The 12,384-nt window shown below is 39.3% G+C and overlaps 1 protein-coding gene across 8 annotated transcripts in view; it reads left to right on the forward strand.

Annotated features, from left to right (window-relative positions):
• RFX1 (regulatory factor X1) overlaps positions 1-10,250 on the forward strand; it is a 52,545-nt gene extending 42,295 nt beyond the window's left edge. For all 8 annotated transcript variants that reach the window (XM_034434403.3, XM_087888597.1, XM_087888600.1 and 5 more), the window contains 11 exons: positions 829-948; positions 1,359-1,474; positions 1,727-1,845; positions 2,234-2,343; positions 2,673-2,824; positions 3,106-3,203; positions 4,276-4,425; positions 5,212-5,420; positions 5,548-5,701; positions 6,266-6,311; positions 9,980-10,250. In XM_034434403.3, coding sequence (XP_034290294.1) covers positions 829-948; positions 1,359-1,474; positions 1,727-1,845; positions 2,234-2,343; positions 2,673-2,824; positions 3,106-3,203; positions 4,276-4,425; positions 5,212-5,420; positions 5,548-5,701; positions 6,266-6,311; positions 9,980-10,146 — 1,441 coding nt within the window. In that variant the 3' untranslated portion in view covers positions 10,147-10,250. The remainder of the gene's footprint in view (positions 1-828; positions 949-1,358; positions 1,475-1,726; positions 1,846-2,233; positions 2,344-2,672; positions 2,825-3,105; positions 3,204-4,275; positions 4,426-5,211; positions 5,421-5,547; positions 5,702-6,265; positions 6,312-9,979) is intronic.
• Positions 10,251-12,384: the final 2,134 nt, after the last annotated feature.

A 12,384-nucleotide genomic window follows, 5' to 3' on the forward strand; every position in this document is an offset into this window, starting at 1 on the left:
CTACTTGGTTTAATTTTGATTTTTTTATTACTGTATGTCTTAGTTTTGCATGTGACTCACTGTTATTTGATCAGTTTACAGTATAGTATTTGATGCTAGGTCAGAAAAAGTTTAATTCAATAACTAGTTAAATGTTCTGTGAACAGAATTGGTATTTCCTCAAGCCTCCAAGGCTGAAGAGATGCAGGTTCAAATCTCATTCCAGTCATGAACTCACTAGGCAGTATGGCATGAATAATAATGGCACATTTTTTGAAATACTTAAAATACTTCATAAACTTTTATTGAATCGGTGGTCCCCAATTTTTAGCAGTCTTGGAATTTTGTGAAAAAGTTAAAGGTACTGTCAAATAATGGTTACCTTATATATTTCCATAATGATCACAACATACCACTTTCACAGAAGGGCAAGCTGGTAAGGCCAGAAAAAACTTACTTGTCCAAGATCTTGAATCCAAGATAGATGATTAATTTGAACCCTAACCTTAACTCTTGCCAGCTCCTTAGAATGCTAGTTTTTAGTCTGTATTCTTTTCTTGGGGATCATCCTAGTCTTTCACTCCAGATTTTCTCTCTTCCTAGTCGAAAAACATAAACATATAAATGAGAGAGGGTTTTTTTCTTCCTATCTAAGTAAGCTACCTTGCAAGCTTCCCCTATTCATAATATTGTTCTAACCTGCTGCTTCCCAAACTGGCTAGAATGTGGTCATGTTGTCTTTTCCATTCTACCAAATTTATTTGGCAGGAGGGACATTTCCCCAAAGTGAATGGTTTGTTATGGTCTATTCAATTTATATACAGGCTTCTATTTTCATTTTTCTTTCAGGGGGAATTCTAAATACCACTATTATGGGTTGCGCATCAAAGCCAATTCACCATTGCTGCGGCTCATGGAGGACCAGCAACATCTGGCCATGCGGCAACAGCCTTTTTCTCAGAAGCAACGGTAGGAGATTGTGCAGGAAAAGTGCAGAGTTCAGAGGATATATTCATTGGTTGTGAAGATACTTGTTAAAACTTGCCCACAGCCCTAGAAATTTAATATGGGCCAGGTGGATTGGTGGTATAAGGTGGTTTTCCAGATTTCTGTTAGAACCTTTAAGTTTTCCTGCTATCTGGTTTTGTAGTAACCTCCATGATTTGTCTTTGGAAGTTCCTGATTAGTACTTTTCCCTACCTTTTTGTTTAAATTTTGTGCAATCTCAGAAGAACTTCCTTTCTACCTACATCCAGTTTTAAATATAGTTTTGGTAGGGCACCACTACATACTTGTCCTGATGTCATGCGTGCTCCATCCCTTTCCTCACTATTACTGTGCTCCGAAATGTCTTGACTCTAAGTTAGTTTATCTTTTAGGCTCAAACCCGTTCAGAAAATGGAGGGCATGACCAACGGAGTAGCTGTGGGGCAGCAACAGGCCTCAGGGCTATCTGATATCAGTGCCCAAGTGCAACAGTACCAGCAGTTCTTAGGTAAGAATGAGACTTAAGACACTGAGATCTCTGAGTAGGAGGCAGAAGACAATATGTACCATCCTTTATATCGCTGTCTTTGCAGTATTTCTGCAGGGCTCCAGTTTTCCACCTATTTCAAGAAAATAAAACCATAGTGCAAATGAAACCCAAATTTTCACTTGTAGTTTCACTTGCAAATGATAGAAAAGTGTGGCTGTTCATTGGGGTTTAGTTGACTTTGTTGGACTGGCTTTTCCTTCCTCTTTGCAGATGCTTCTCGCAGCTTGCCTGACTTTACAGAGTTGGACTTACAAGGGAAGAATCTCCCTGAGGGTGTTGGGGCTGAAGATGTGAAGGCTTTTCAGCTGCTGTATCGAGAACATTGTGAGGTATGTCATTGGGAAGCAAAATGAGGCATTAGAGCATGAGTAGGTAACCTGAAATCCTTTAGATATTCTAATGATCTTTTTTCGAAATCAATGTTGAAAATGATTTGACTTAAATATGTTGAATGAACTTGGTTTAAAAGGGTTACTGCTGCCAGAAAAAAAATTCCACAAGATGAGCAAGCCTAGTCTTTTGGTAGGGAAAGTTCTTAGCCAGTGACAAGTTGGAAAAGTAATGCGTTTGGGAAATAATAAGTCAGTGAGCAGGGAGGAGTGTTGCTTGGACTCAGTCAGGTAAGGTGTGGGGCTCAGGGGTTTAAGTTTAAGTTTAGCTTTTCCACTGCAAGAAGTAAAATATGCAGTGCATTATAAAACTACTACTTCTCTGCAGGCTATTGTCGATGTGATGGTAAACCTGCAGTTCACACTGGTAGAGACACTCTGGAAGACTTTTTGGAGATATAATTTGAACCAGCCCAGTGAAACCTCCCCTATAGTTATGTGAGTATTACTGCAAAGTTGTCATTTCTTCTCCATGTATGCGATGTGGCCCAATCAATTTACAGCCCTCCTTTTCCACAAATGTTAACTGCAACCTTTAACCAACAAAAGGTACCTAAAGATATTAGTGGATTCCATTATGAAAATATTGTTGTCAGGGCAAATAAAACATTAACTTTGAAAGGAATGTTGACTAGGAAACAAATTTTCCTACTCATTGATTATTCCTGTGAAGAACTACGGGGAGACATGCTGGCTTCTGAGAAAATGAGCTATAATTTTGTGATGATTTTTTTAAAAATTTGGCATATGTATGTTTGATGTTTCAGCCATGATGAAGCAGAGAAGCGTCTCCCAAAGAACTGCTTGGTGATACTGTCTAAGTATGAGCCTGTTCTCAAATGGACTAAAGACTGTGACAACTTGCTATACCAGGGGCTGGTAGAGGTCCTCATCCCAGAAGTGCTCCGGCCCATTCCGAGTAAGCTTATTGTGCACAGCTCATGTTTTCAGCCAATAATGGGCTATGATAAACCTAGGGCAACCAGTGGTGGGTGGAGAGACTTCAGATCTTGGAAAGGCTCTTCCTGAAACAACTGCTTTCTCTCATCGTGGGCTTAACCCCATGTTCTGTGATTGGTGGGGTAACAGTCTTGTTTAGTAGAAAGGGAAGCAGTTAGGTCAACTGTTGATCCATAACAACGACTTTGAAAGTGCCTATTTTAGAGTGAAATTATTGTTGTGGTTCCAATTCTGCTCCAGGTGCCTTGACACAAGCAATCCGAAACTTTGCAAAAAGTTTGGAAAGCTGGTTGACGAATGCTATGATGAATATTCCAGAAGAGATGGTCCGAGTGAAGGTGAGCCAAAGAGCACAAAGTTGTGGGGCAGGAAGTGTGGAGCAATTTGAGATGTTTTCTTCTCCTTCTCCTCCTTGTTATCCTCTTCCTTATAGGAGATTCTAATGTTTTTTGGGAAACTTGAGGTCTGTACTAGGAGAGATTGATAGACAACTCCACTAACAGTTGCTGTGCATACTTGAATCTAGAATGCCACATTCTTCTTCCCACTTTCTTTTGGAATTTGTTTATTTATTTGATTGATTGATATAGTCAACCATCGCACATAAATGACAGGGTGACTTACAATAAAATAGATAGTAATAATAAACTAAAAACAAAAATAACTCTTAGCAAAACCAAAAGGCAAGCTTTATTACACTCCCAGGGCCCAGGCACAGAATCAAATGTTAAGGCCAGCAGAATTGGGGCTAACCTGATCTCAGGTGGGATGATGTTCCAGAGGGGGTGCCATGGAAGAAAGTTCCTCCTCCTGAGTCCCACCACCAATACTCCTTATTTTTTTATTTTTATTTTAATTTGATTTATATGCCGCCCTTCTCCGGAGACTCAGGGCGGCTTACAATGCGTTAAGCAATAGTTAGTTGAAGGCATCTGAAGCAAGCCTCTCCTACTGGTGAGATGGGTAGAAACAATTGGGCTAACATAGTCCCAAGCTATGATGGCTTTAAAGATAACTACCAGTACCTTGAATGTCACCAGAAACACACTGGAAGCCAACACAATTCACAGAGTGATGGTACTACATGGACCCAAACCCCAAAGACATTAATTACCTGCACTATCACATTCTGCACCAACTGAAGCTTTCAAACACTCTTCAAGGGCAGCCCCATGAAGAGCATGTTGCAATGATCCAGTGTGGAGATCATAAAAGCATGAGTAATTATGAGTAAATCTCCCCCACAAATCCAGGAATGAGTGTAACTGCTACACAATCCAAAGCTATGAAAGGCCCTCCTAGCCATGGCTACTACTGTGGTTACTTTTCAGTTGTTCTCTGAACTCCTTAGTTCTTCTCACAAGCAGAATGGTGAGAAAAAAATTATGTCATTTGTGTTTTCTTTCTCAGGTGGCTGCAGCAAGTGCCTTTGCCCAGACCCTGCGACGTTACACTTCTCTAAACCATCTTGCCCAGGCTGCCCGGGCTGTTTTACAGAATACAGCTCAAATTAATCAGATGCTAAGTGATCTCAACCGGGTTGATTTTGCTAATGTCCAGGTAACCATCTATATCGTTATGCTGTAGTTTGGCCATGCTGGTTTTTTTCTTCCTTTTCCATTTGCAGCTAGAAACTAAAAACATTTCATTTTCTTGTTGACTCAGATGGGCTGGGTGCTATTTGTGGCAGTGAACTAAGTAGCCAATATAGGAGTTGCTTCAAATACAGACATAAGAAGGTTTAGTTTACTATGCCCATCTGGGTTAGCATTCTTTTTAAAAAAAATGAATAATGTATTTGCCTCATCTATCTCATTATCAAAGTTGTTTTCTCAGTCATTTCGTTAGAGTGTTTATACCCCACCCTTCAGCCCTGAGTTACTTTTAGAAAAATAAAAACCAGACCATCCATGCTGCCAGCTTTACAATCTGAATAATACATTACAGAAGGAAAGGGAAAAACAGATAATTCAGGCACCTATTCTTAATGTTTAATTTTCCATCCTGTAATGGGCCAGTTGTAATAGGAAGGGGCTACTCAAAAAGGCCGAAATGACTTCCAGAGCCAGAGGGACCAGTTGTTCTTCCTCTCAGGGCAGTGTTCAGCCTGATAGGCCTCTGTGAGGAGAGATTCATCTTTTAAGCGGAGAAAACATATTTCATAATAGCTCATGATATATTATTGGTTTTTTAATACCAAATTACTTTGGCTGCTCTGTTTCCACAATGTTTTAATTTTTTAAAGCCGCTTCAGATTGGTCATTGGTTTATCCGCAGAGAGAGAGAGAGTGTGTATGTGCAGCAATTGCATTGAAGAATTTTCTTTTTCTCTTTGCTCCTCCAAAGGAGCAGGCCTCATGGGTGTGCCGGTGTGAGGACCGTGTGGTACAGCGGCTCGAACAAGACTTCAAAATGACTCTGCAGCAGCAGAACTCTCTGGAGCAGTGGGCAGTGTGGCTGGATGGTGTAGTCAGCCAAGTCCTAAAACCCTACCATGGCAGCCCCAGCTTTCCCAAAGCTGCCAAACATTTTCTCCTCAAGTGGTCCTTCTATAGGTAAGTGGAAGGTGAGACGCAGAAGTTAGACATGCTCTTTGGTGCCCAAGCTGTAAGTGACTTAATTAACAAGCCATGGTGTTCTACTTCAATGATATGTGCAGCACTGGATTACTTCTCTTTCCAGCTCCATGGTGATTCGGGACTTGACACTGCGAAGTGCAGCCAGTTTTGGCTCCTTTCATCTCATCCGCCTCCTCTATGATGAATATATGTACTACCTGATAGAACATCGTGTAGCTCAGGCCAAGGGTGTGACTCCTATAGCTGTCATGGGAGAGGTAGGTCTTGTGGCTGTTGAGCGTAAGAATGAATTGCTGGCAGAAAGAGTGTTCTGCAAATTCTGATTATCATCCACTTGGCAGGGGTATCCTAATGAAAGAAATACTTTTCTCTATATTTGATTATGTGAAGTTTTTGTATGCAGTATGTATTCGGATGTATAGCTGAATATAGACCAAAACTCCATATAATCAGGAACATTAGTTCTTCTGTTTTGATAGCGTTTTTTGTAGTAGTTTTGTACTTCAAGTGGTTTGATTAATAGGAGATGCCAAGTTATCTCAGGCTGGGTCTCCACTGTCCTTTTTCCTAAACCCAAAATAGAGTTACAGATCGAAAACCACATATAATTACTCATGCTTTATAGCTAGTGGAATCTCCTGTGCAGGAAATTCAGGAACAGCAAGTTATCAAGGTAAAATCATATAACTATATTCTGGATAAAAAATAAGCATTATGTATGTCTATGCAGCTCTGTGTGTTCCTACATCTGTCCCTTACACAAATTTTTCTCACTGTAGAGAGCATAATTGCTTATCCATGTTTTTTTGTTTCCTTTTAAGTTTGCAAATCTGGCAAGTTCCTTGAACCCTTTGGACCCTGATAAAGGTACTGTCCAGCACTTTAAGGAGTTAATTGTTTAAAGGGGTTACTTGTTCGTTTGATGTCAGATTGTTTGGAATTATTACTCCCTCCTTTACAAATGGGAATCAATATTACTTATTCCATTTGTATGAAAAAAGGGTCCCGGAGGGGAGGGGGGGCATATTTAAATATGTTTGCAGCTATGCCTGAAACAGATTCTGCTCCAGTACAAGTTGGTTGTCTAGGGTTAGGTTCTTGATACGAGGGCTAAAAAAGGAAGACAGTTTACGCCGAGAGGTATCCATGGAGTTTCATGTAATGATTAACTAGAACCCATGTCAGCTATCTAAGCTTGTGAATGCTGCTTGGGTAGCATGCAAAACATGCTAGACTCCAATGCTGCATACTTTTGGGTGGTCTCCATTTACCTCATACCTTGTTTCTTGGAAGGCTTTACAATGCTGAATGAGTCCTCCTGTTGTCCATGTACAGGTCTAGCTCATAGGATGAAATTAAGAGTTATCTGCACATCTGGGAGATGTCATGATTTTAAACTCAACAGATAGTGAAATTAAAGAGAGAGACCATTGATCCAGATGTATTCTTAATGCTACTGTTCAGGCTTACATTCGGTCCAAATAGTGTCTGTTGATTCAGAGGTGATTGATTCCAGGATTGTGCTATCTTTGACTCTTGATAGGGTTGCATTCTCCTGGAAAAACCTAGCTTTTCAATCTGAGGGACCTCCTGGACATGGCTTCTGCTTGGGGTACATTTCTCAGAGGCAGTGGCAACACTGGGGCAGAAGTCGAGGTCTGGCAGCAGGGCAGCTGATTGAGACTGTTGAAGGCCCAGGCCCTGCAACACTCTCTGTAGTATCTTGTCCATTGAGATAAAGATGATCTCATGTTTTTTTTTGGAAGCAGGTGAAAGCATGGCTCTTCTAGAAAGCCCTTGGGATGAATTCTAAATCTCTAGATTGGAAATTAGATTAAGGATATAATAATTTAATTGATTTAGACACTGATTTTGTACTGTTTTATATTTAAATTCTGTAAGCTGCCTACAGTCTGCTAGGCTTGGAGGGTGGGGCTGTTAAATAAATCACATAAGTATCTTGCCAAATGTAGGCTATCCCATATACTAGTGAGATGTTAACAATCTTCAGCAAGGGCATCAACGTTTTGAGAAAAAGTAAGCAATTTTTATTTCTCTGTGTGCGTGTGTATAAAAATAAAAAATTAGGGGATTTGCAATCCCTCTTCTGGAGTGAAAAATTTGTTGGTTCTCCTGAGTGCTAATCCCCGTTACTCAGTCTGGTGAATAAAAGCAAAATGATTGTGTACAATTTTTTAAAAAACAGCAAATATAAAAGGACAATGCAAATTCCCACCCTCCGGGGCTTAAAAATATGGTTTCCTATAGTTTTAGAAATAATTCCCAAATTTCTACTTCAGTTAATCTTTCTCCTGCTCATTTGCCTTGAATACAAACATGACTCTCTGACAATTGTCTGCTTACTTAGATCATAAGTTTACACAGAGTCATAGAGTCATAAAGACATGGCAGCTACCAAGTGCTTGAATTTTGATCAAATCACCCTGGGGCTGCTGCAGCAGCTGCAAGTCTAAAAACTGCTCATAAGTCACTTTTTCGGTTCCTTTGTAACTTCAATTGGTCACTAAATGAATAGTAGTAAGTCAAGGACTACCTATAATGTAAAACTGCCTCTGAACTTCTGGAAGTTGAATTTATATTGCCATCCTTCCACAAATTATCCATGTTTCTGTTTTTCTGGAGAACAGGGTAAAGGCCTAGCCGGGTGTGGCATGGGAACATGAGGAGCATCATACAACAACAAAACAAGAGCGCCTCTGAGGCTTATTTCTTCAAGCCGTAATATCCAAGTGATGTTACCCTTCAGTCTTTTTAAGGGATGGTAGTGAAGCAGGAACAATAGAATAAACAATAAATTCCATTTCTTAGTTCCGGATCCATGTAACACATTCAGGCTATCTGCTCCAAAGCTGTTGGGGGGATGACTCCTCCCATGCATACCTACCTACTTCTTCTAAGACTGTAAAGGGTAGGTAAGGCCACCTCTCTTGGAGGCCTTTATCTGTTTTGGGTGGAACTAGGAAAAATAAGAAAACTGTGGTGGGGGGGAATCCTTTCTCATGAGACCTCCAAGGAGAAGCTCTACCATTCTTGGCTCTGTTTCTTATGGATATCCAAGAAGACTATAAATGACACATTTTCAGTTTTGTTTTATTAACAATCTACGTGAATTCAGTTTTGGAGGGAAGGGAGTTGTTATTGAGACGAGGTGGGTTCTTAATGTTATTTTATGGCACTTACTGTTTTAATTTTTTTGTGAATGAGTTTTCTTTCTGCCAGAGCTTGGAATTTTACTATTATTTATGGTATTGCTAATGTGGACTTTGCTTTTGCTAGCAAGACACAGTAAAAATAATTTAAATTAGTATTAAAAGCACTAGTAAAAGTCAATTGATTTTACTTAAAAATAACATTCTAAATTTATTACTGATTTTAGACATACAAAGAATGAATATATGGCCAGCATTCAGCAAACTGTATGTGACTGTTATAGTCAAAGATTCAGATTTAGTCTAGAATATTCAGAATAATAAATAGCAGCTTGTAATAAAAAAGCAGTGGCATTACAAGTTTTAATTGTGATATCAAGAATACATCACCACTTGGTTAATTTATAAATATTTCAAAATATGGAATTATTTCAAGTGAATTAATACATCTGTTAAAGTAGCATAATTATTAAAAATCAGAAAGTCAGGATAGGCAGAAGAACCTTAAGCCAAAGAAACAAATACTTTAATGAAAATTAGAAAATAAATGTTAAAATTAACATCCATTTATATTTCACTGTTTATATTTTTATGAATTATTTGTATGAAATCAAGACACATTACTATAATTTTTTTCTAACAAGATATTGTATCAGTGAAAATGCATTTTTGTGATTTATTGTGGTTTGATTAATTTGCAAAACTAATAATTTTGCATTAAAGTTTTGTAAACATTAAAAGCTGTATTATTATTGTACTATAATGCAAGAGAGGGGAGTGGAAACAAAAATCCAAAATAAAACGTAGAGTCCAGTACAATATGAGAGAGTTTACTCTCTTATCCCATTTTGTGACTAAGAGATGGTTGACTAGTCAGCAAGTCAAAATGTCTGGCCCTTAATTTAGACAAAAGTCTTAGTACTTTTTGTCTTCTGATTCCAAAGTGTAGTGAGCATGGCAGGAGTAATTTTATCCCTTGTATTACATATTCAGAGGTTTCCCTCTATAAGAATGAGCCACTGTTGTATCTCTCAGGTCTAGCAATTTTGACAGTTTAGAGCCAACCTATATCTCTATGGCTGAAGTGACTGAAGGAATACTTAGTTTTGAGGCAATTGCTTGGTGATGGACAACCTCTAAGAAAATAAAGCTTCAATGCCTCAGTACTCAGCGTCTAACTTGCCTTTGTGCCTCCTATTTATTTATTTATTTAATTTCTATACCGCCCTCCTCCTGAAGGACTCGGGGCAGTGTACAGCCGATTAAAACATAATATATATACGACAATTTAAAAACCGATTAAAAGTAATAATTTTGGCTCAGAATTAAAACCTAATTATGATGTAACTGCTTCTTTTGAATTAGATGAAGAAGAGGAAGAAGAGGAGGAGAGCGATGAAGAGATGCCTCAAGAATTGTCTCTAAGCTCCAATGAATCCAGCAGCCTAACAGCCGAGCCTATGGAGCCACCCTCGAAACTGGCACGGACAGATTCACGGGGCATCTTTGTGCAAGCACTGCCTTCCAGTTAAAGAGGAATAAAGGAGGGACTGACTACTAAGTGGCCAGCAGGAAGTCAGGGTGCATCTTGCACTGCGTTGTGCTGCCCTGCGATAAAGATGTGCTGTTCCCTGTCTCCGAGTGGTATGCAATGCGCTTTCATTTCACCCCCATCCCTGGCCTACCTGTACCCAATACAAACCAAGTAAGATCCCAGCAACACTCCCCCTAAAAGCCTGCCTAATTCCTGGTAGCATTGGGGGTGCTTGGTTAGTGGGCTGATCATGGTTTCACTGATTGGGTCAGTTTCTTTTTTTGACTACCTCCTTGATTACCATAGGTAGTCTGAAACTGGCTTAAGTCATGACCCCTTCATCCTTGGCTGATTTTTGAAGGGAATTTATGTGCTTGACCAAGCATGGTCCCATCTTATGCTGCTGGGAATGCATAAAACCCATGCTTTGAGATTATAAAATTGGCCCACGTTTAGCAAGGGCCTAGCCTTTTCTGCCTCTTGGCAGAAGTATGATATGCAGTCTCTGGCACACCTGAGTTAGTTGAGCCATTGAAACTGATTCTTGGTGAGTCATTCCGTCCACTAGTTGGATCAGGTTGAATGTCATTATATTGTGGGAAACTCCTTGTGTCTGCCTGTTCCTTGATGCTGAGCATCTGTCTTAATACTACTCAAGGCTGCTGGACACAAGAGTTTGGATTTCCAGAAGCTTGGACAGTGATGGTCAATGCTTGGGTATAGGGTAGGAATTTGCAAGAATTATTCCAGCTTGAGTGAAAAGTTTCTGTGTAATAATCAGCATTGAATTCTTGAAGCTTTCTGTGGCAGTGGCTGAATTTATAAGTGGATTTTCTCAGTGCAGTATATGCAACTGGGCTTTCAGCTATTCAATGGTGCGATGTTATTTGGAATAGGGCAGCATACACTCTGTGCAGCTGTAATTGTATCCAAGTTTGGTTTGCCATAGATGTATACATAATGATCATTACTAGGACAAGTGCCATCTGCTGTACCCGTCTTTCTGACCCAGCAAAATTCTGGCTACAGTTTCATTTTTTTTTTTTAGAGGAAAAAAGGAGATTTCAGCATCATGGTTTCAGTTGATACGTCTTGAAATTGTGTCTGCCACTCTAGATTTTCTAATAGAGCTCATTCTAATTCTTCAGCTGCTTAGATTGTCCAGTGCTAATTCCTCTTGGACAATTCATCCCAAGCTCAGTGTTATATTTAAAAAAATTCAGCCTCACATTAAATATGTCTAAATTTATGGATGCTTAATGTACACTTGAAGTTCTGCTGCAAGGTTTTTCTGTTTCTACTTTTCCCTACTTTTTGGGAGCAGGGTGGCAGGAGTAGTATTCTATTCATATGCGTTATTATCATCCCTGAATACAGTTTTTTTATGCAGCTTTCAGACTTGGTGCTTCTCCTGATGATTGTGATACACTTGCAACTTTTAACCAAACTCCGGAATTACCCGAGACATGTCATGAAATCCCACGCTATTAGTGTGAAGCCAGCCTAAGTGAGCCATTTTTGAACTGTGCTAGCACATCAAACATAACTAACTCAACCTGTTTTGGTAATACCTTTTATTTTTCAAGCCTTACTTTGTAAAGCTAGTGGCACTAAAAGTACGCTTAGCCTTGGCAGATGCCTTTAATTGACCAAGAAACAATGTTTAGAAACATTCACCCCACTGTTGACTTCTTAAGGCCATTACAGTATTGGTGATTGGAGTGGGGTTAATTCTTTTTCAAGTGCTTGTAGTCCAAAGATTGCCTGCTATACAGGAATAAGCTAGGAAGTGGGTATAGGAACTGCTACAATCTACACCACTATGGAACAGGGTGCTTACTCATCTCAGCCTAAACTTCTGTTAGCCCACCATTACGTTACTGCAGAATAACTAGAACAGGGAATGCAACACTACTGATCGAAATGATAGATTTGCCAACTTACTGAGAAATAGGAAGCCAAATGGATCAGAAAATAATTGGAGTATAAATGCATACAAAACCATAAGCAAGGATCAGCAATGCAGATTTCCTTCCTATTTGTGAAGGGATAACACAAATGGTCATTAAAAGTCAACTGGATTCATAGTTCACCAACTGAAATTGTTTTGACTTCACATCTATTTAGAATTGAGCATGAAGACTTAGGTTCCATTAGCAGCAAAAGGTATTTTATTTTGCAGCTGGGCAAAATTACTACAGTGCCATTCTTCATTTTTTGACTAAATTATGTAAGG

The sequence above is a fragment of the Pantherophis guttatus genome, chromosome 2, assembly GCF_059756535.1.
Source record: "Pantherophis guttatus breed Tessera chromosome 2, ASM5975653v1, whole genome shotgun sequence".
NCBI lineage: Eukaryota > Metazoa > Chordata > Lepidosauria > Squamata > Colubridae > Pantherophis > Pantherophis guttatus.